The following is a 23,715-nucleotide window of genomic DNA, read 5'->3' as shown; positions in this document are numbered from 1 at the left end:
CTTATGGGTGCTGTCACAGAGACTCTTCAAGGTGGAGCTGTGACAAAGGTAAAGCTATTTCATTACTGTAGTTTTCAACCACAATTCCTAGCGAAAATCTACCCATTCTGAAGAGGCAGAGCCAAACTAATAGTCAATTTACTCTAAGATTCAGAGAGACTCACTGAGTCTAAATTACACAGCGGTAAAGGTTTGATATTGGTATTGCTTATACTATTTTTGCTTAGAAAATTTCCAGTGCAGCCATACTCTTATAATAAAACTATATTGACCTGAGACATCAGCTGGCTCAAATTAGCCTAAAAGTGAAGCATAATTATTAAGAATTTGTTCCACAAGGAAATGTGGATCTGCATATATAGAATACATTTCTTTACAATCATATACTGTAAAATCGAGTCCTACTCTATTTATCTAAAAGTCTCTGCCAACTTACTTAACTTAATATTCATTGTATGAATAATTGTCTCAGAGATTATAAAATAATTACTTTATAATTTAAACGAACAGCAGGAATTCACATAATTAAAATGCAGTATCATTTCCATGACATTTAAGGAGTGGGACATAGGTGGAAGGACAGAATTCCCTTTAAAAATTCAAGTTGTGTGTTTTACTCTGAATTCCTCTACTACTAAGCCTCTCCAAAGAAGATCCAAGACGATTTTCTTCAGACCACTCTCCAGATTATTTCAAAATATTTGTACCCATTACTGAGCTTGTACTCAACAGTGGTGAATCACTAAGCCACAGCTACACTGTATAAACCTAAAGCATGAGACAGTGAGTAGCAGCTTTGTTGTAACATTTTCACCATCCATAGGTGAAAGTAATGCCTCCTATTTATTTCCATGGAAACTACAATGGATACAAAGAGCATGATAACACAATTTGATAGAACAAATTCTCAGCTATAAAACACTGTTTTTCAACATTTTTGCCAGCAATGAACATGTGACCTCCATGCCACACTTGGAAAAATCTGCTCCAGCAGAAGTGGCCCACCATTTCACAGCTGCTATTCCAGCACTGTTGCAAGAAAAATATTTCCCCAGTCCAACTTTCATCAGCCTAAACAGATGAAAGTCAGAAGGTACTAAATCCAAACAATACAGTGGATGTGGTAGGACAGTCCTGCCAAGAATTGGCAAGGTGCTCTATGGTCTCCAGAACGGGACCTGGTGTTATCATGCTGCAAAATAAAGGCCATCTTCTTCTCTGGAGCATGAGCCTTCAGTTTAGTCAGTGTAGCAATGTAGTGATCAGCATTATAGTTTGTCCAGGTTTCAGAAAATCAAGAATGATCACACCTTTCCTATTCCAAAACACAGTGCACATCACTTTATCCACTTAAATGTGCATCTTGAACTTTTTATGGAGAATCCACATTCCTGCTGTTTTGACGCTGGCTCACAGTGATAACACCGTGATTCCTCAGCAGTAGTGTTATGACCCCAGAAATTGTCTCCTTCAGCCTCGTACTGGTTCAAGAGGTCCTGACAAACTTGTACACAGTGTTCTTTCTCTTCCTGAGTGAGCATTTGTGGGACCCACCTAGCACAAAATTTCAATATTCCAATGTTGCCACCAGTATTTCCATTGCACTAAAGCCAATATATAGCTCCATATAGTTTCCCGGTCATAGTCCATCAGTTTGCATGGATGACCTGATTGTGACACTTCATTTCATGGCGTACAGGTGCGCAAGGCCATTCTGAACATAGCTTATCTTTTGCATTCCCTTCCGAAATATACAACCCACTGCCTCATTTTGCTACATCCACTGTTTGGTCTCCAATAATTAGCAAGCATCACTGATTGCCAGTGGATGCGATTTTTTTAATCATGAAGGAATTCAGTTCCACACCTTTGCTTCATACACACTTCTATGTCAGACACTACTGTGTCAGATTGCTCTTCTGCTGCCATCTGTCACACAATAACAAATGTAACGAAATACTGGTGAGAAGATTCAACCTCTAATGCAATACCACCATCTGCTTCTGATGTCATTGGCCAACACAACGAAACAGGAAGCACTACATTTGGAGTAGCCCTCATAGAAAAAAAAATGAATACTAATGAATATCCAGTAAAAGCAACTATTCTAGTTTAACAGTGAAATTTGACGTGAAAAATAACTCCATTCGGTTGTTTGTGTGCTCTTTCCATTTGCCACTGAAGTTTTCAGAGAGACTTTACTTGGGGACCTTATAAAGATACAGCAAAGCTACTTCCTTCTTGTAAAATCCCTATTGCTGGCAATTATTGTTCTGTGAGATTTACTTTTACAGCATTCAGAAAGAAAATTGGTACATCCCAGAAGAAAACCAGTTCCCATAATTATGTCTGTAAGTCAGAGCAATAATATACAGTTTGATATGTCTACTATCAGAAGGAGATATCACTGTTTCATTGGTAAAATTAGAAATAGAATAGAAATACTTACTAGTTAAAAAAGAGGAAGAAAGGGGATTCAACAGTTAATTCCTGAATGGACACCTAGCACAGCTTTTCTGTTTAACACTGCCAAATTAGTAGATTACTCAATGGGAAGCCAAACTTATATGCTTGCAAGTCTACATAAGCAAACCCACTTTTGATACGTTCTACTGTTTGAGTGCTTAATTGTCCAAAACTTAGTCAGTGATTAATTTATGTGCAAAATCTGTAACAGAAACTAGAATGTCATTGATATTACCACTCCTGGCTAAATAAAATACAGGCTATTTGTCAAAAATTTTGACATGTTTACAGATATTTTTACATAGAAATTGTCAACCAGTACAGCTTTGGTTGCATAGTCTGCAAAATCGTTTTCCATACCTGTACTTTCTTTTAATAGAGTTATAGAGAAAAAGAAGCTGCGTCTGATTCTGTCTTTAATTTGGGCAAATAATAACAATAATCATAAGTTACATAATCTTATAACAGGACAAATCATACTAGAATGCCATGAAAAACATTAAAATACATGCATTTGTTTTTTGCCTCCTAATGTAAGTCATGTTTGATATGACAGAGTGAAATGTTACCTATTTGGTAAAAGCAAGCAAGTAAGAGAAAGCTTTTAGCAGCTTTCCACTCCTTGATGTGATGTAGATATTTGTAGTTAAGTGTATAATATGAAACTACACAGCTTTAACATGACTGTAAGTATCCAAGATCTTGACACCTAAGACATGACAGTTCTGCAGCAACTAATCTCATCATTTGAATGACTGCAATCACATGAAGAAATGTTCTCTACTAGAGCTAGATGGGAACTAGAATTTTTATTTTTTTGTTTGTTCAGAAGACAACTGGAATCAGAAAGGAACCGAAGACTATACCTCTGTATCCAAGTTTGGGACAAAGTTGTATTTCAGGTCAACCAAAACGATTGCTTCCATAGCATTTACTGGCCTTACTGTTTGACTTTTTAATTTGCAATTTTCATAATGAAAAATTGAGAATAATTATCTCGGAATTATAAACTCAAGAAAAATCAAATTTCTAATTTTACTGTCTCCTTAATAAAGTAGTATGTATTCTAAGTAAATTTCAGTCACATCCTTAGCAACTCTAACATTAGTTTTGATTAGAACACAGCTTGAAAAAAAATGTTACAGCATTAGAGCAAAAAAAAAAAAAAAGATTTCCAACTAGTAGAAGACAAAAACAATTCAAAGGTGAATATTATTTTCACCTCCTTCCATTCACTAGGAAATTACAGAGAAAAATACCTTATTGTAATGTGACTGCTCGCTCCCACAATTTTGAGAGGACTAGACATCATATATCAGCAGAAAAATTAAAATAAGTATATTTGAAAGCTAAACCTCTAGTGCAGTGTGGCATAGGAAACATTTTCTCAGTCCTAACACAGTATCATTATAACATGCACAGGCAATGAAGAAACATTTGGAAGCATTAAAAGTTACAGTGTCAAGCTACTTAAACTCCCTAACAAAGAAGTATGCTTGCCGTTATATTTACCATCCACTGTTCTCCCGAAAGATGAAAAATAAATTTGTTTCTCTCCTTATTTGTTTCATCTGACAGACTAAGCCTCTTCTGTAGCTGAGGAGTTTTTCCACATGTGTCCAAGATTTTCTCATCAATATCTACAAAGCCATTCTTGAGGTATTTTGATTGGGGAATGCCTTTCTTCCGGCATTCCAGTATGAAATTCCATTCCTGCTTTATCCTGAAATAGTGCGAGAAAGTTTATGAGAATCAGATTTGTTTGCACAAATAACTTACAAAAAAAAAAAAAAAAAAAAAAAAAAAAAAATCACGCACCTAAGGTATTTAGAAAAACAAATGCATTCTTGCGGTCATACTTAGATTTTCTAGACTGACATAGATTTCAGATAGTCAGGAATTCATATGGTTAGAATCAGACAGTGACTTCCTGGGAATTACAGAGATGTAAAGACTGAGACCATTGTCACAGAACTCAGCGTGAAATATGCCCTTTATTTCATATGAAATTAAACAGAGATATGATACGAAATACATTCTTAGAGAACAAGTTATGTGCATACAGAAACAATGATCTGATAATATATGCAAAATCTGCAGTTAAAAAAAGAAAGCATTTTAACATATTCCCTTTTTCCTGCCCTTTCCTGTTTGGGTATAATGATCCACTTCCATTTTTTTAACATTTTCTTCCAACATCACCTTAGGAGAGAAAAGGAACTAATTTCAGTTTAAACCTCATTGTAACTTTAGGCTCACCTCCAGGGCAAAATTTTACCCATGTGACTTCGGGAACAAGTTCAATTTCATATAATTATGCAGTGCTAAAAGGTCATGCTTTATTTTAAGAGAGATTTATTTCAGCTTAGTCAATTAAGAAACAGGCTGATTAACAGAAGTAGACCTTTCTTACACCAAAATAAAACTCTTCAGAGCCCCTCGTGGCATAAATCTTTTCTCACATTTGAAATGCTAGATTCTTCTGGTATGTAAGGTTCAATTATGTGATCTCCACCCTCTAGCAGAAATTTTAAGCTAAAGATTTGAAGAAAACTGACAAGTGCAGATGGATACAAAAGATGGGGATAAAGTTCCCTTTAGAGAATGTCATGAATGGCATGTTCTAGAAAGAGAAGCAGATGTAAGCGTGTAAAGTTTAAGCAGAAAGTAACTAAACCTATAAACATATTCCCAGTTAAGCATGGGATTTTCTCTAAAATGTTAAATTGTTGAAACAATATCATATGAGCCACAATATCTGGTTTAAAATTATGTACAGGGAATCAGTTACAAAAATAAATTCAAGAAATATCTTGAAAACATGTTGAAAATATGCAATTTTTTATATTCATAGAAAGGCATAAGAAACATAATAGCAGAGTATATTTTCAGGATTATGACACTGTACATCAAAAGTCATATTTAACGTACAACTTTGATATAAATATAAGCAAATAAGAGTCAGAACTGCTTGCTTAAATAAGGAAGGATATTACTGAAAGGGCATTACTAGGCATTAAAGTGCCTAGTGCAAATTGCTGCGCTTACCGAAAAATTAGGGAGTGCTGGAATGAGCAGAAGGTGAAGAGAATGGCAACAGGTATCTAAAGTGACATGATGCAGTCACTTTATCACACATGGCCTTATCAGAGTAGCTAGTCCAAGAGACCACAAGGGACATAAATTGGTTTCAAGCAAAGAATCCCATACATGGATCATCAGGGTACTACAGAATGCCTAACAACCACTAATATTCTTATGCAAAATCCTTATTAAGAAAAAAATAAGAAAAAAATTTTCTTTTTTTTTTAAATTAAAAAATGCTTAGAGATATCTAAGAAGAATAACTACGTATAATAGCCAAGTTCATTAACAATGTAGCTCACTCAGTAAAGTATAGCCAGACTGCAGAAAGACACACAAACTCAGAGTAACTATATTGAAATGATGGGATAATTTTTTTCTTTTATTTCTGAAACCAGAGAAAAACTGAAAAAGAAAGTAGCATTTGTGTTTAAATAAAGAAATGGGAAGGAAGTAGAACTCCAACAAATTAAATGCAGAACCACAAAGACAAATTAGGTCACAAAGTGATGAACAAAGGTACACGGATAAATTGGAAAATAATTTCAAGTATATCAAAAGCAGAAAGTCTCTCAGTAAGATGGTGGGAGCAATAACATCAATATATGAAAGAAAAAGTTAAAACTTTAAGAATTCTGTGATTCTGTAAAAAGAAGTTATTAAGAGAGCAAGTTGCTAAGAAAGGTACAGAACAGCTAAATTCACTCTTGGCTTCAGTATTCATAGAGAGATCAGTATGCTCTTTACAAGTGAAAATCTGTACAACTTCTAAAGTTTGTCAGCAGAATAGGCTTGTGAATAAAAAATGAATAAAGTTACCTAAAACAAATATCCCAGCTTCTGTTAGTGCCTAATTGTGAACTGCTTTACATAGCACAGCGACCTGTAAGTGAGCAAGGAGGAAAAAGTGGCCAATAAAAAATGAGCCTACTAAAACATTTCCGCTCATGAAGTCTCAGAGAGCAACTGAAGTTGTCAGCATACTCAAGAAAGACTCCAACAGCATCTCAAAATCTTTTCCTAAGATACTTGATGTAGCAATAGAAAATTGGTTAAAGCAGAGACAGTTGCTTAGCCCATTTTGTGATCTTTCAAGAAGCTGCATCATTTACCTCTAATTACAGAAGGACATAATCCAATGTATGCAATTGCACAAGGAAGCCCTACCAAAGAGTATTCCCATTAGCTGCACACTGGAAAGGAAAAACAGGATTTTCCTTATCAGGAGATACGAGAGTTGAAAAACCTCTTTTAGATGCTCTGACATGACAGCCAATTCAATATCAATGTTGATCTTGCCTATTCAGTCATGCATTTGAGAGATCACTAGCAAAGTGACAAAAAAAAAGAAAACAGACAATGCATTATCAAGAGTTCAATACAAAAAGCTAATACATAACATATTCTAATAAGAAAAATAAAGAAGCCCTAAATACCTACTCATTATTTTAATAAAAAATTTCTACTGAACACATCTAATTAGCTATAAAATCTCTCTATTACTGTATAAGGTGGGTGGAAGGTGAAGTGTGAAGAAAAAAATACTGAATTGAATCCTTCAGGAAGAGAAAAAAAAAAAAAAGAGGATTTGAACCATTAAACAGAAGAAACTGAAAAGAACCAAAAACCCGGTGTTTTTCTTTTCTAAAATCTTCTACATAATCCTAGCATTATGAACAACTGCTCTTTCTCACATCCTCCTCCCGTTCTTTTGCAACTTTTCAATCCATCTGTGAAGTTTAACTTTGCAATACTGCGCTCTTCTTTCTACTAAATTCCTTCTTTTTGAACAAAAGAATTAAGCATTTTTGAATCACGGACCTTAGGAAGAGAAGTGTAGAAGGCTTGGATCTAAGATTTTACCCTCCCACAATGAATGCTATAGGAAAGGGTAAAAAGAAGAACTTTGTAAAGAGGGAAGAATACACTGTCCTCTGACACTTTATTAGTAACACATACGGAACACAAAACTCAGGAGAAAATGACACAATGTTAGACAAAAAATAAAATGCACATTAACAAAAAATACTGTTAACCAAATTAGTTAGTGAAATGTTGACTTCAGATAGAAGATAGACATTAAAAATAAAATACAGTGAGGAATTCAGCATGGCTATCACTCACTAATGTGGAAATCCTATGGCAAAAGGATCTGTTCTATTTTGGTATCACAGAATCGGAGGGGTTGGAAAGCTTTTTTGAGACCATCCAGTCCAACCTCTCTGCTAAAGCAGGTTCCCTGCAGAAGATAGCACAGAAAAGCATTCAGGTAGGTCTTCAACGTCTCCAGAGGAGATTCTACACCCTCTCTGGACAGTCTGTTCCAGTGTTTTGTTACCCTCAAAGTAAAGAAGTTCTTCCTAATGTTCGTATGGAACTTCCTGTGTTCTGGTATTTGACCATTGTCTCTTGTTTTGTCACTGCACATCACAGAAATTTGACTCCCACACTTCAGATATTTATAAACATTGATGAGATCCATCTCAGTTTTCTCTTTGCCAGCCTTGAAGGCTATTACATGAATCTTGAGATTTTCAGAACATATATATGTATATATATGCGCACATATACATGTATATGTGTGTGTGTGTACGCATGTACCAACACATAAAAAATCAGCTTTTAGATGTGCTAATATTCTTCTAGAGCAACTATATTTCACATCTTGGCACTTTAAAGGGTACAGATATTCCACATGTCCATGTACGACAAAAAAGTCGAGATAGCTGCAAAATTACAGCTCTCCTGAAGTTTATGGCTTCTTATTACTATAAAAAGTAGTAATAAGCTATTTTTATCTTCCTCCAGATCTTAATTTAGCCACTGTAGTCAGATTAAAAAAAAAAATAATAAAAAGTCTGTTTTTTGTGAATGTTAGTCAAGTAAAGCCCAGTGGGTTTTAGGTGGGAGTATGCATATAGGAATATTTTTTCTGGGTTTAGGACCCAGACGAGATTTAGCTCATCTGGCTACTCCAGTATGTCAACATCAATCATTAAGTTGTCTGATTAACTGTAAAAAGGCATATTACGTGTCACTTACATTTGTCAAAAAAGACATATGTTTCATATCTTTGTAACACATTACTATGAGTTTCAATGTTTTCCTAGTAACTGGAGAATAATTAGGTTTGTTTGAATGGTTCTCCCTTCTACAATTACTCACTGCTCAGTGGCAGTATAGGAAGTCCTGAGGAAAAAACTAAGTGAATGTTAAGTTCACTTCTTCACTTCATCTTAAGTGAATTTCTTCACATCTTAAGGGAAGAAATGAAGTTTCATTTAAATGGCACTCTTTCCTCTACACCAGGATAGAGGGAGTAGACATAACACTACATGGCACCAGTTAAGTACTACTCAGTGATATTTAAAGATAGAACCACTAGCCATGTAGGATCATTAAATAATCCCATGGAATTTTTACAACAGCAGCTCAGCCCAGACTAATATTACTGACAGATGAGTAATATTTCCCTCAGTTTCAAATGGACTAATTTCATTTCAATTCTTCTGCCAGACTCTTCCATAGTTTGCTAGGGATTGTGGCTGAGCAGCAACTTTTATCTTTCAACTCACTTGCAAGCATTATATTAAATGTAAGTTCTGTATGCATAAATGCGTAAGAAAAATAGCAAATAGTATCATGAAATCATAGAATCATTAAGGTTGGGAAAGACCACCAAGATCATCTAGTCCAACCACCAACTGAACACCACTGTACCACTAATCATGTTCTTCAACGCAACATCTCCACAATTCATGAGCACTTCCAGGGAGGGTGACTCCACCACCTCCCCGCACAGCATTTTCCAATGCCTCACTGCCTTTCTGAGAGCAAATGTTTCCTAATATCCAACCTGAACCTTCTCTGCCACAGCTTAAGGCCATTACCTCTCATCCTATCACTATTTCCTGGAAGATGAGGCCAACACCCGCCCCTCCACAATCTCCTTTCAGGTTGTTGTAGGGAGTGCTAAGGTTTCCCCTGAGCTGCTTTTCTAAATTACAAAATTCCAGTCTCCTTAGCTGCTTCTAGTAAGACTCATGTTCCAGACTCTTCACCGGCATTATTACCCTTCTCTGGACAAACTCCAGGGCCTAAACAACTTTCTTGCCATGAGCGGCCCAAAACTGAGCACAGCACTTGAGGTTCAGACTCACTAGCGCCAAGTACAGAGGGAAAATCACCCCTCGAGTTATGCTGACTACACTGTTTCTGTATGTATCTACATTCATATATATATATATATGTATCTATATTTCACAATGGCACTATTTCAGAGTGCCATTGGCTTTCTTGACCACCTGGGCACACTGCTGGCTCATGTTCAGCTGGCAGTCAACTAACATTCCCAGATTCTTTTCCACCTTGCAACTTCCCAGCCACTCTGCCCCACTCTTTCCAGCCACTCTGCCCCAAATGTAGCGATGCATGGCGTTCATGCAGAAGAACTGCTCCCAACTGGTTACTTCTAATTCACGCTTGGGACTAAGCACTCCCAGCTTGATTTTTAGTCTTCCTTAGCAAAATTTCTGAATTGAGTATTCAGAAAGGATATAAATAAATAAAACTTTAGCTCAGGTACAAATGTAACACTGAAGTTGGAATTGAGAGAGACAGAGAGAAAAAAAAAATCCAGTGGAAAGGGAATAAGTGAAAGTTTTCTTTTGGCATTACATTCAAGGAGTGCATAGCTCAGAAAAGTTAAACAAGCTTGTCTGAATTAAGAGAAGAACTTAAGAGGAAATTTTGGAGAGAAGATGCACTGGAGGAAGAGGCTGAACAAACCACATCTTTGCAACATGTTCAGGTACTGCACAGAGGAATCTGTGTCATTTCATAGTGAAAATTTAGATAGCTAACGTGGGCAAAGAACTCTGGCATTTCCATACTCAAATGTTTAATTCCTTGGCCTTCGATTTTTAACTTACCTGATTTTCTTACAGAAGACAAACACTCTGCAGTCCTTCCAAAATACCTAATAAAGAGTAAATTTTCACTCTCTTCCCCTTTCCAAAAATGAAGAATAAAGTGACAAGTAGAGAAGAATAATTAATGAGGAAAATTATTGCATCACATCAAGTTACTCCAGTAGCATTCAGGATTTCAGGAAGCAATATGAGATTGTTCACCATCATTAGAATCTAAGCAATGAAATAGAAAACAGCGCTTTAATACACACTTCTTTCCCTAATATGGACTTTCATAAGCACATAGATAATCACAGAACTGGCTTTTTTTGGTAATAGCTTGTGTTTTATATTCTACAAAGTGGGCATGTCTAACGGGAGGCCAGAAATGAAATTAAATTACTCTTCCACAACAAAGTACTCCTTGCCTCCTTTTTCTGTACTCATTGATTTATATGCACATCTTAGAAATAGGTCCTTAAAAATTGTATCTCTATAGCCCCATAAAACTAAAGGAGAGATAAAGGACTGGACTAATTCCATCCAAAGTAATATGATACTAACAACAGTGATCTAATGCCAGGTGCCAGAAAAGCACCTCTCCTATGAGGAGAAGGTGAGATATTTGGGGCTATTCAGCCTAGAAAAGAGAATGGAGCCGCTATAGTGGCTTTCCAGTATTTAAGGGAAAGTACTTGCAGGAAAGATTGAAGGAGCTTGTTCAGAGAGTAGCGATAAAACAAGCAGTAATGGTTTTGAACTGAAATAGGGTAGACTTCGATTAGATTTTAGAAAAAATTCTTTACCATGAGGATGTTCAAGATCAAGCTGAATGGAGATTTGGGCAAACTGATGCAGGGTAGCATTCCTGCCCATTGCAGCTATATGGCCTTTAAGGTCCCTTTCAACCCAAACAGTTCTAGGATTCTATGGTTCTACTTCAGAGGGCTAGGTACAAGTCTCTTGCAATATTCTCACTTGCAATATTCATATACTGTTCTCGAATCAGGTTTCACTAGCCAGATGCTTTAACATGTGTTCTAGAAGCTGTAAATTCCCCAGACCTTTACATGGTCTCACCATTAATGCAAACACAGTTCAAGCTTTGACCTTATTTGTGAAGTTGGTTTATTTGAAAATCTTTAGGCAAGAACAAGAAATATCTTACATGTGACTGTTTACTGACCCTGCATGAACAAAATTGCCTTGCCTCAAGACAAGAAGAAATTCTCTGGAGGTTAATTGAAAGTTTTTCCTCAAATAACGCATACTACATTTCACTATATTCAAGTCATTTTTCATAGCTGCATGTCCGATGAGGAGCTGCACAATCTCAATGGCACTGGTAAATTTCAAACTCTTTCAGAGAAAACAGGAGTTTGTTAATTGTTTTTTTTTGCTCAAAAGTAGCCTCAGCAGACTAGATTCCAAAGTCATCTGTTATACAAGTAATCTTCAGAGAAACTCTATTAATTTCAGTCTCATTTGGTAATTCACTCCGGCTGTTGGCAAAAGAAAATATCCAGAACATTAAACGCTGGAATGCAGTCCTCAGTTCACAAAAATGCCTTCTTTTGATATTTTTGTGTAATTAGCATTCTGAGTTATCATCTTTTCAAAATACTATTTGATTGTGAATTGACAATATGTTCTAGCAGTGATTTCAACAGTCCTATTTGACAGTAGATTTCAATATCCGAGTCGGATATGAGAATTTGGCACAAATGCATTTTACTAGATTAATAACAAAAATTTCAGAGAGTGAGGCATTATTTCTGTTACAAGTTTAACCATCATTACAATTATCTATACTTTCAAATTAACAACAATCTTCCTCCTATCCTTCACCCAATCTTTGAAAGCATTGAAAAGCGTCTGAGAAATAACCTGTAACCCAACCTTTGGAAACTGCATACTTCATAAAATAGATATTCCTTTGTTTGAATTTTGCATTTTATTATCATTATTTTTGTGACTATGATCATCACTGTATCCATTTATCCATTCTGCAGATTTATCCATTCTGCAAAGCCCACATTTTAAGAATGAACAAGAACTTTGCCATCATTTCGGCAGGTGAAACACTATTCTTTCGCAGCCAGGACCAAAGCCTGATTATTTATTGATATAATGAAGATATGCAACAAGACAGTACTGTGTGCAAATTGCAAAGTAGTGGAAGAACACACAGGTCTCTTCTGAATGCTTCAAATGTGCTTTGAACTCTGCATCATGTCCTAAATTCACCACAGAAAGCTGATGCAGCAAAATAACAGAACGAATTTTAATATAATTGGTGCAAAAGAGCAGAAAAGTCCACAGAGCTTTACCCCTTTAGCTGAAAGGGAACTGGCAGGTGAAAACAGAAAGGAGAAAACATCTTTTTAATGGAAAACTCAGCTTGGAATAAGAAATTAGTCTTAACCAGCCCTATTAAAAAAAATGGTAAGACCTGTAATTAGATACCTCAGAGCATAGAAGGTTATCCTCTTTCCCTTTTCCATACATAAGCTCCCCTTTCTGGATTTCCTCTGTATTAGTGAATCTGGAATGTCTCTTCTGCATCACAGAAAACCAAAATCCAAAGAAAACATGGCCAAGGATGTTAACACTGGAACTGATGTCTCCTCAGTCCCACAGATTAATGCATAAGCAGTTAGAGTTACACTATCTAACCATAATATTCCTTTCATTAAGAAGGCTGTGGCACCCAGAGAATGACATAGTCAGAGGTAATAGAGAGAGTCTTCTGCTTTACCTGCCACATAACTGTACCAAAAAAAAAAAAAAAAAAAAAAAGGCTACTTAAGGTTGGAATAGAATTGATTTTTTCCTGGAATTCAAGCTCAAGAAGAAGGACTTCTTCAAGTGACAAAAGGAAAACTAGGGAAAATACAGGAAAATACGGGCTCTGCTGAATGAGATGACAGACCTATTTACATAAGGCGATGAAAAGACTAAGATATTGAATGTTTTTTTTTTTCCTCAGACTTCGTCAGGATGACAAGACTCCTGGAAAGTCTCAGATACCAGGCTGAAAGGCTGGATTAGGGAAGATGTACCTTTGGCGGAATAGGATAAGATCAGGGAATACTTCAGCAAACTAGGCGTACATAAATCGATGGGCCCTGATGCAGTGTATCCACAAGTCCCAAACAAGTTGGCAGACGTTGTGAAGTCACTCAGCAATTTGGGGTCAATCATGGCAAGTGGGAGAAGTGCACAAAGACTGGATGAAAAAAAATGTCACAGAGGTCAAGAAGGAGGCCTGGGGAACTGCAGACCAGTCAGCCTGACTTTGATCTTTGGGTAGGTGATGGAACAGCTAATACTAGAAACCATCCAGTTGGAGGCCAGTCACAGTGGTGTTCTCCAGGCCTCAGTATTGACTCCAGTTCTCTTTTGTATATTTAGCAATGATGTGAATAAGGGTATTAAGCGACAACCTCAGTAAGTCTGCAGACGACAAGAAGTTAAGAAAAGAGTTGATCTGCTTGAGGCTAAGAAGGCTCTACGGAGGGATCTTAATGGGCTGGACCAATGGGCCAAAGCCAGTTGAATGAGGTTCAAGGCTAAAAGCCAGATACTGAACTAGGGTCACAACTAAGCCTATGCAATGCTACAGACTGGAGGAAGAGTGGCTTTAAAAATGCCTGGAGGAAAAGGACCTGGATTTGCAGCATGATAGGCAGCAGAAATAGCAATGTGCTCAGATGTCCAAGAAAGCCAACACCATCCTAGCTTGTATCAGAAATAGCGTGGCTAGCAGGACTAAGGAGATGATTGCATCCGTGTATTCAACTCTGGTAAGGCCACATCTTGAATACCATGCTCAGTTTTGAGCATCTCACTAGAAGCAAAATTTCAAGACAGTGGAGCATGTTCCAACAGCGTGGCAACAAAGACAGTGCCAGGTCTAAAGGGCAAGTCTCATGAGCAGCACCTGAGGGAACTGGAGTTATTTAGCCTAGAGAAAGTGAGACTTAGGGGAGACATGATTGCTCTCCTTAACTACCTCAAAGGTGATTGTAGTGAGGCGGTGATCAGTCTCTTTTCCCAAGGAAAATCAGTAGGACAAGAGCAAATGGCCATAAGTTGCACAAAGGAAGGTGTAGGTTGGGTATTAGGAAAAAAATATTCACTGGATGGGTTGTAAAGCATTGGAGCACGCTCTCCAAGGAAGTGGTTGAGTCATCATCCCTGGATAATATTTAAAAGACTTGTAGATGTAGTGCTTATGGACGTGGTTTAGTGATTGACTAAACTTGTCAGTGCTATTGAAATGTTAATGAAATGTATTTGATGATGTGAGAAATCCTTTTCAGTGTAAGTGATCTTACAGTTTTGTAATCACAATGAAATGCACATGAAGGAGAAGAAAATCATCAGGAGTTTGGATTCACCAAGGGAAGGTCATATCAGACCAACCTACTAAGTTTCTATAACGAGGTGACCAGCCTGATAGATGAGGGGAGAACAACTGTTGTTTTCCTGGACTTCAGTAAGGCCTATGACACTGTCCCACATAAGATCCTAATAGATAAGCTGTTGAAATATGAGCTGGATGAGTAGCAGTGAAGTGGATCCAAAACTGTTCAGTTCCATCTGTGCCTTGGCATTTCTGATCCCCTCTCTATATGTCCAAATAGCACCCCTGTACTCTTCCCAGGCCATACCGATAGTGCTTTTATTCTATCTGTTTTATTCAGAAGCAATTGCATGCCTGCACTTATTTCACTTATTTTGTTTCTCTTTCAACTCAATAAAAGATTTAATGTAGTACATAGTGCTTTTATGAACATGTTTTCATGAATTCCATAATAAAAGCTACAATTCCATATAGCATGCAAGGAATAGAATGTGTAAAATGTATTTTTTTTTCTCTTCAAATTAAATATTCACAGTAAACAATTGAAATACACCATCAATAAACTAGAGTCTGCCTTGGAAAGACCAGAAGCAAATGAAATACAACCATAGTTCATCTTAAACTTCTCTTAAAATCTTTAAGGAAAGGTGGCATGAAATCAAGAAAACAAACCAAAAGGAAGAAAAATTGAATAATCTGATAATGCTTAGAATATAGCAATACTACTGGATAACATTGCATTCTGGTTCAAGTATTGACAGGCCAACCAGAGGTGAAGCACTGCGGGATCTGGTGCTCACCAGTGCAGAGGAGATCATTAAAGGCATTAAGATTGGAGGCAGCTTAGGCTGCAGTGACCATGTGCTGGTTGAGTTTGTGATCTTGAGGAATGTGGGCCAGGGAAAGAGTCTGGTCTTGCAGTATTCTTGGTCCTGGTATATTTAAAATAAGAGCTAGTATTAATTCTTGCATGACGTTTTCTCAAATTCTTGTATGACCCTTTCCATCCTTCCCTAAAACCTTAAACCAAATATAGAATCACAGAACTGCAGGGGTTGGAAGGGACCTCTGGAGGTCATCAAGTCCAACCTCCCTGCTAAAGCAGGTTCCCTACCGTAGGTTACACAGGAAAGTGCCCAGGTGGCTTTTGAATACCTCCAGGGAAGGAGTTTCCACAACCTCTCTGGGCAGCCTGTTTCAGTTCTCCAACACCCTCACAGCAAAGAAGGCAATGAATGAAAAATAGAGCCAGGACACTGAACTTCAGGAGAGCAAACTTTAGGGTTTTCCCCTTCTCTGTTAAGGTACTGTTGGACGAAATCCCCTGGGAAGCTGTCCTTAGAGACAAAGGAGTGGAGGAAAGCTGGCTACTCTTTAAGGATGTCTTTCTGACAGCTCAAGAGCTCTCTGTCCCTCAGAATAAGAAAGCGGGCAGGGGAGGCAGGAAGCCAGCATGGCTTGGCAAGGACATGCTGGTCAAACTGAGGGAAAAGTACAGGCTGTACCAGCTGTGGAAACAAGGACACGTCAGCTGAGGAGAATACAGGGGCACTGTCTGGACTTGCAGAGAGGGGATTAGGAAAGCCAAGGCGCAGATGGAACCAAGCTTGGTGAGGAATGTTAAAAGCAAGAAGAAGGGATTCTACAGGTAAGTTGGCCAGAAGAGATAGGCCAAAGAGAGCATACCTCCTTTGGTAATTGAGAAAGGAGAACTGGCTACAACAGATATGGGGAAGGCTGAGGTACTAAATGAGTTTTTTGCCTTGTTCTTCAGTGGCAACCAGGATTCCTGTACATCTCATGTCCCTGAAGCTCACATCCCTGGGCCCACCCTAGGCGGGAACTGAGGGATTAACCCCCCCGGCTCGGCCGGGCCGCGCCCCCCCGTCCCCCCCCCCCAAGCCCGCATGGGCAGAGCAATTCTGAGACCACCTCATGAGACTGAATGTATACACGTCATGCCATACCTATCTGGTAGCCTTCTATGCTGGAGTGATGACACTGGTGGGCAAAGGGAAGGCGACTGATGTCATCTGCCTAGATCTGTGAAAGGCCTTTGACATGGGCCCGCACCACATTCTTATCTCTAAACTGAAGAGATATAGATTAGAGGGATAGACTATTTGGTGGATAAGGAATTGGCTGGAAGAATGTAGACAGAGGGTCATGGTGAATGGCACTACGAATGTCCAGGTGAAGGCTGGTGATGTGCAGTGTCCCCCAGGGTCTGTCTTGGGACCAGTGTTCATCAACATCTTCCTCAATAACATCGATGACTGGCTCAAGTACACCTTCAGCAAATTTGTCAGTGCCACCAAGCTGAGTGGTGTGGTTACACATTAGCAGAAAAGGATGTCATCCAGAAGGACCTAGACAAAATCAAAAGGTCAACCTTGTGAGGTTCGACAGCAAAGTGCAAGGTTTTGCACTTGGGTCGGAGTAATCTGGGATATGTATACAGAGTGGTAGAAGAACTCCTTAACAGTAGCTCTGCAGAGAAGGACCTGGGAGTCCTGCTGAATGAAAAACTGAACATGAGCCAGCAGTGTGCTGTTGCAGCTCAGAAGGCCAGTGGTATCCTGGGCTCCATCACAAGAGGGATGGCCAGCAGGGACAGGGAGGTTGTTGTCCCTCTCTACTCTGCCCTTGAGAGGCCCCATCTGGAGTACTGCGTCCAGCTCTGGAGCCCCCAGAACAGAAAAGATGAGCCAATGGAGAGGGTCCAGAGGGGGGCCACAAAGATGATCCTAGGGCTGGAGCACTTTCCTTGTGAGGACAGGCTTCTTCAGCCTGCAGAAAAGAAGGCTGTGAGGAGACCTCATTGCAGACTTCCAGTATTTAAAAGGGGATTATAAAAAGGAGGGGAATCAACTTATTACGTGGGTAGATAGTGATAGGACAAGGGAGAATGGTTTTAAGCTCAAGGAAGGAAGGTTTAGATTGGATGTCAGGGGAAGTTCTTTGCAGAGGGAGTGGTGAGGTGCTGGAACAGGCTGCCCAGTGATGTTTTGGATGCTCCATCCCTGGAGGTGTTCAAGACCCGGTTGGATGGGGCCCTGGGCAACCTGGTCTAGTACCAGATCTGGAGGTTGTTTGCCCTATCTGTGACAGGTGCTTGGAACTGGGTGATCCTTGGGGTCCCTTCCAACCCAAGCCACTCTATGGTTCTGTGAGTCTCATGGATAGTCTGTGATTATCATTTGGAGAACATCTGACCTATGACTCTTTGAATAGAGAAATCACTACAGTTTAATGGAGTATTGTCTATTGCTGAGACCTGTGTCATTCAACGTTTAAACACCACAAGGCCTCTTACTTTCCTTAGTCAAAATCAACACCTGCAAAGTTGTGACTGGTGGATCATAGAGCACTAAGATATTTATTCGTATAATTGCTAACTAAGAATAACTTTCTCTTACCATGTTCCAAACAAAAATGTGGGAATAAGTATTCCTATGTAGTTTTCAAGCAAAAATGTGTAGTGTGCTTTTGGTTATACAAGGTCATATCTTGTCTGCTCCATTGTATCTCTCTATATTGCCTCCATTACCAATTGCTTTGTCAGCTTGTGCAGATGAGGTCTATAATATGCATACCTACCTTAGGAAACCCAGATAGCTATTTGTCAAAAATATGCACATAGGTGAACAGATGTAGCATTCAACAGTTATATGTTTGGTAACTCAGATGCGGTAGTGATGAGAAATTCACTTTTTATCACCAACATTTGTTAAAAATATGTTGACCAAATGGTAAGGACTTGTGATACAGATTCTCCAGGCATTCCACCAAGGCAAAAAGAAGATCAGGATGAATCCTGATAATCTTCTTCAGGCTTGAAGACAAACTTGAATGATTACATCTGCAGTTCTTGTTTCCCCCAGATTTTCTTCTGCTTGTACCGACACAGTGAGTTTTCAGTAAAGACGCTGGAAACACACCAATGCAAAACTAGTATCTGAAGTTTGAGCCAAGCCCAGCTGCTGCAGTTGATGCTTATTATTACAGGCAGTGATGAATAATAAACAGAAATCATTTGAAAATGTCAGTTTGTAGGTACAAACAAGTTAATTTTTTTACTAAGATTTTATAATTAGGTATGAACTGTCTTATTTCATTAAACAAATACGGATCTGAATATTTCAGTCATTTAAGCTGAATTGCCAGAGTCCTGAATCATGTCATAGCAGTCATGATCTCTATCCCTGCCTGTTCCCTTGAGGCCTCCCTCACATGCTCAAAGACCAGCACGCCATTTCAGCATCCTTTATGCCCTCCACTCAGGACTCACTTCTGGCATCAGGACCACCACCTCCTGCCTGACACAGTGAGGCCACACTGGTCCCCAGCTTCCCACAGCTTTGCCCAGCCCAACCAAGGGCCCTGCAGAGCCAAGCCCACTCTCAGGCCCATGTCCAGACCCAGTCTCAGTTCCATTCTCATCCTGGTGCCCGGTGCTAGTGCAACCCTCTGCTGTCCTGCTTCTGGTTGATGAGATAGGACTAAACAATACTGATTTTAATTTTAAAGAACATCAAGATAGTCAACTTACTTCTCTAATGAACTTTTTTCTAATCTCTCTTTCTCTTTCCTCTGACGTTCTTTGTTCTTCTTGACTCGAGCCTCCCAGAGTCCTCTTATGAGCGAAAAGTCAAATATTATCACCTGATGCCCCATACTGCTGACATTAAACTTCTCCTGCAAGAACAAGACATCGTGAACATTTAATGCAAGCACTAAGAAAAAAATAAGGAAAACAACCATCATGTTTCAGCAAACCTACCTGGGCAAAGAAGAATCCAAAATAATAGTAATACAGTGTGCTCTCTACCTTATATATTTTTTCTAGAGTTTTGTGCCCATTGTGATCAATGCAGCATAGAAGGGATTTCCACACAAAATCAACTATAGACGAGGGCTGAACGTTGAATTTATTGAGCCCTTGCACTTTTCCCGTTCTAAAATAAAGACACAGTTGCAAAGAACTACTAATCTGATGAAAATAATTTGAATGACTTTGTGTTTTCTTACAATCTAGGCAACGAGCATTAAAAGAAGTAATAAATTATTTATTAATCATAAATCATACACTTCAGCTTGAGTTCCCACTGTATTGTTTTTTATGCAGCCACGTTGATTCTGTCTCATAGTAATTGTGTCCATAAATATATCCTTATCTGTGAAATGTGTTAAAACACCTGCCCTATAACATACAGTGAAAGATTAACAATTGTTGAAATAAGTTAGTGTTTGTGAACACGATACCAATTTATAAGTACATGTAGAGTTTCCTTCCAGCAGTTCAAAGTATAAAAGTATTAGGTTCTGAGAACATCTTTTTACGTGCGGTTAAGAACTGAACTGAACTAGAGGCTAGTTCATCAATCTTTCTCTGTTGAATTAAGAAGACAGAAAAACTGCTTGCAAGGAGCCTTCCTTTTCCTGAAGTCAGTGATAAAGTACTCATTCCCTTTAATAAGCATCATGCTTGAGCTTGGCCAGATAAGAACTTTAAAGTCTTTCAGCTCTAGGAAAGAAATCTACAGTATCTTTAATAAGAGAAAACCTTGTAGTTACACCTTATGAAACATTGTGTGACTAGCAATATGATGTTCCTTCCTAATTTGTAGCAATGGTTCAGTGGCAAAAAGAGAAAAAAACATCCTTGAAATCACTAACAGAAGTGCATATATAAATTTTCATAAGTAAAGCAGTACTCCTTTAGTCTCTTGTTGGAATCACTGGTGAGAGTGCAAGCCTCAGAAAACTTTTTTTTTTTTTCATTAAATGCAGCTACATCACCTACCAGTGACTTCTGTCAAGTTTAGTCCTTCAAAAAGTGATCCACTAAACCACTGTGAACGTGTATTATTAAATAGAAATTTGAAAGATTTTAAAAATAATTGCTTCCACCAAGATAAAAGTTCTTTGTTTAAGGTTAGGTTTTTTTAGATGCTACTATTATTATACCACTCATCAGCTTAAAAAAAAATAATGGAAAGAATGAAACTGCACTGAATATAGAAATATCTACTGATAATTGGGAAAGTAATGTGCCCTTTCCCTTACAGGATATTTTTAAGGTTTCTGTCTTTCTGTTATAATACTGAGGAAGAAGCGGAAAATATTCTCCCCTCTAGACTGTTCCACTTGTAGTTTCATAACTGCCTCTTTCTTCTTCATCTCTCTTTAATACACAACATATAAAGAAATAATATTTTCTGAGCCAGAAAACACCCTCATGTCCTCTAGAAGACACATAGTGTGTACTAAAATGAATTATGCAGTTATACACTAAGAAGAAAGGTTCCTAGCTGTCCACCTTATTTGTCATAATTGTAAAACTACTCCAAATGCTGGCACAGAGATACTGGTAAGAGATTGATATTTTTATAAGACAAAGTCTTCTTTACCTTAGTAAAGATCTTAGATCTACTATCTTTGCTGTTCATAGAGGTTGTTTATATTTACAAGCACTAATAATTACGCAAAAAATAATTTTATAGCTTATCTGTTAGTGGTTGCTGACAATAGACAAGTTAAAAACCTGCTAATAATAGTGTAAAGAGAATGATGACCTTATTCTCAGTTGAATGGTTTATCAATAATCACATATATCTTTTAAAATTGCTTTCATCTGTTATCACCTAAAATAAAACACTCACCTCAGTTGTCTAAACCAAGAAACAGCAGCAAGGACTTCCTCCTCACAGTCACTGCAGTCACTCTGCAGGCTCTAATTCATTTTAATTCATAGCTAGTGTTCTGGGAGGGCTATTGCGGGAGCTGAATTGCTGAGAGGTGTTGAAGTGGCAGTTGAGCACTCAAACTCTGTTAAACATAGATGGCCTTAATCAACACAAAGTCTAAGTGAATTCTGTAAGGATTTTATTTTTTTGACTTGTTTCCCATCTTCCTGTCTGCCAGGTTAAGTCATCTGTTCTTTATGAAGACATTGATCTAGTAGAGACTCAAGGTGAAAAAGTTCATTTGATTTTCATCCACAAATTGGATTACATTGCATGCATTGGGATTTCTCTGCAATTGTAAAACCAGGTACAAGTGGAATACAGCTAGGAGGTAAGAGGTGCCCATCAAAACTCCTGAGGACTATTCTGTTCAAACTGAACACAGCCACAAATACGATGTGAAGACAGCATCTACCAAGGCATAATTAGGTGGTCGAAAGTTTAATGCTGTCTTACCTGGGTAACAACTACATCTGTAATCTGCTGGAGATTATCAGTTCACCTTTCTTATCTAACATTCTACAAATGCTCTTTCAGTCTTATTAGAATTATTAGTGGAAACACATCATGAAAGAAAGGCTCTTCAGCAATGTAATCTGCGAGAGATACAAAAGTAATGTATCCTATTTTATTATGCTGGCCTATGACATTATTGATGCTTGCTGATCATTCATAGAGACCAAACAGTGGATGTGTGTTTGCCAAATCAGGCAGTGTGTGGTGTGTTTCAGCAGTGGTGACAGCAACATGAAAGATGAGCCATGTTCCAAACAGCCGTGCACAACTGTCACACCATGAAATGAAGTGTCTCAATCTGCTCGTCCATGCAAATCAATGGATTACAACCAGGAAACTGTGTACGGAGCTGACTCTTGGCTTCAGAGGAAATGATGGTAGCAGTACTGAAATACTGCAAATTTTGTGCCAGGTGGGTGCCACAAATGCCCACACAGGAAGAGAAAGAACACCATATGGAAGTTTGTCAGAATCTATCAAACCAATATGAGAATAAGACAGTGCTGACTAAGCTGAAGGCTCACACTTTCTGAGTTAAGACAGAGAAGAGTACCAGGTTTCTCTTGCTGCATGGTAACACAAGGGCCATATCAGTATGAAGACTGTGGCGCACATTGCCAGTCTTGGCCCTACCACACGCAACATATATTCTGGATTTGGCACCTTCTGACTTCCACCTGTTCAAGTCAATAAAGTAAATAAGCTGTGTGGGCAACACTTTCCTTGCAACAATGCCATGACAGCAGCTGTGAAACAGTGAGTCACCTCTGCTGCTGCAGATCATTATGAGCACAGCATGCAGACTCTTGTTCATTTCTGGTGAAAGTTAATAGTGGTAGCTACATTGAAAAATAGTGTTTTGTAGCAGAAAATTTGCTGTATCAAATAGTGTTACTGTGCTCTTTATATCTGTTGTAGTTTCCGTGGAAATAAATAGGAGCCATTACATTTGGAGTGATCTAGGCAGCATAATGAGAGTACAGAACTTTCCAAGGAAGAGGACAGTCAGTAACACAAAGAGAAGAAAATATCTGCTTAGATATCTGCATGGAATATTTTTATTTTATCTTTTATTTTATTTTATTTTGTATATTCCCCTAAAGATATTCAGATAGTTCTCTAGCACCTGTCTTATATTTTCTTCTTCCTGTTGTATGAGGACCCAGAAGCCATAGATTTAAATCTATTCATTAAGGTGTTTAAAAACCACAGATTGAAGAAGGTATCTGCCTTATAATACCTGCATTCTTTATTACTTATTATTTATTACTTATTGTTATTTAGTAGATCTGGTATGCTACCTCTTTAAAAACCTTGTTCCCTATAGCTACTGATATCTCCAACCCCATTGACTGCTCTACCACAGATATTTTCTAGATTCTATGCTAGATATTTTCAAGGCTATCTTTGAAAATAGCCAGTACTCTCTCTCATGTCTGCTGAGTTCTACCTATCCTCACTTGGCCATTGGCCCCTGTTACCAATGCAGCTTTTGACTCTTTGTTTTGGTTTGTTTTTCTGTTTTGTTTCTTTTACTGGGTTTAGGAAAAACAAGGAAAATGATCATTTGCACTACATCTGGAAGTGTGTACAAAAGGCCACTCAAGCAACTGGGTTTTAA

General features: G+C 38.2%; 1 protein-coding gene across 1 annotated transcript in view; it reads right to left on the bottom strand.

The window, feature by feature from the left end:
- Positions 1-19,506, bottom strand: part of LRRC2 (leucine rich repeat containing 2) — a 144,154-nt gene extending 124,648 nt beyond the window's left edge. Inside the window, exons 1-2 of the mRNA XM_042826744.1 lie at positions 19,382-19,506; positions 3,979-4,189 (exon numbers count right to left, since the gene is read on the bottom strand). Of these exons, the coding sequence (XP_042682678.1) occupies positions 3,979-4,189; positions 19,382-19,506 (336 nt within the window). The remainder of the gene's footprint in view (positions 1-3,978; positions 4,190-19,381) is intronic.
- Between the last annotated feature and the right edge of the window lie 4,209 nt (positions 19,507-23,715).

Source organism: Centrocercus urophasianus, unplaced genomic scaffold, assembly GCF_019232065.1.
Source record: "Centrocercus urophasianus isolate 14NV4802_14NV808 unplaced genomic scaffold, USGS_Curo_1.0 seq_27, whole genome shotgun sequence".
Taxonomy (NCBI): domain Eukaryota; kingdom Metazoa; phylum Chordata; class Aves; order Galliformes; family Phasianidae; genus Centrocercus; species Centrocercus urophasianus.
Note: the sequence above shows the minus strand (reverse complement) of the source record. Positions and strands in the feature narration are given on the sequence as shown.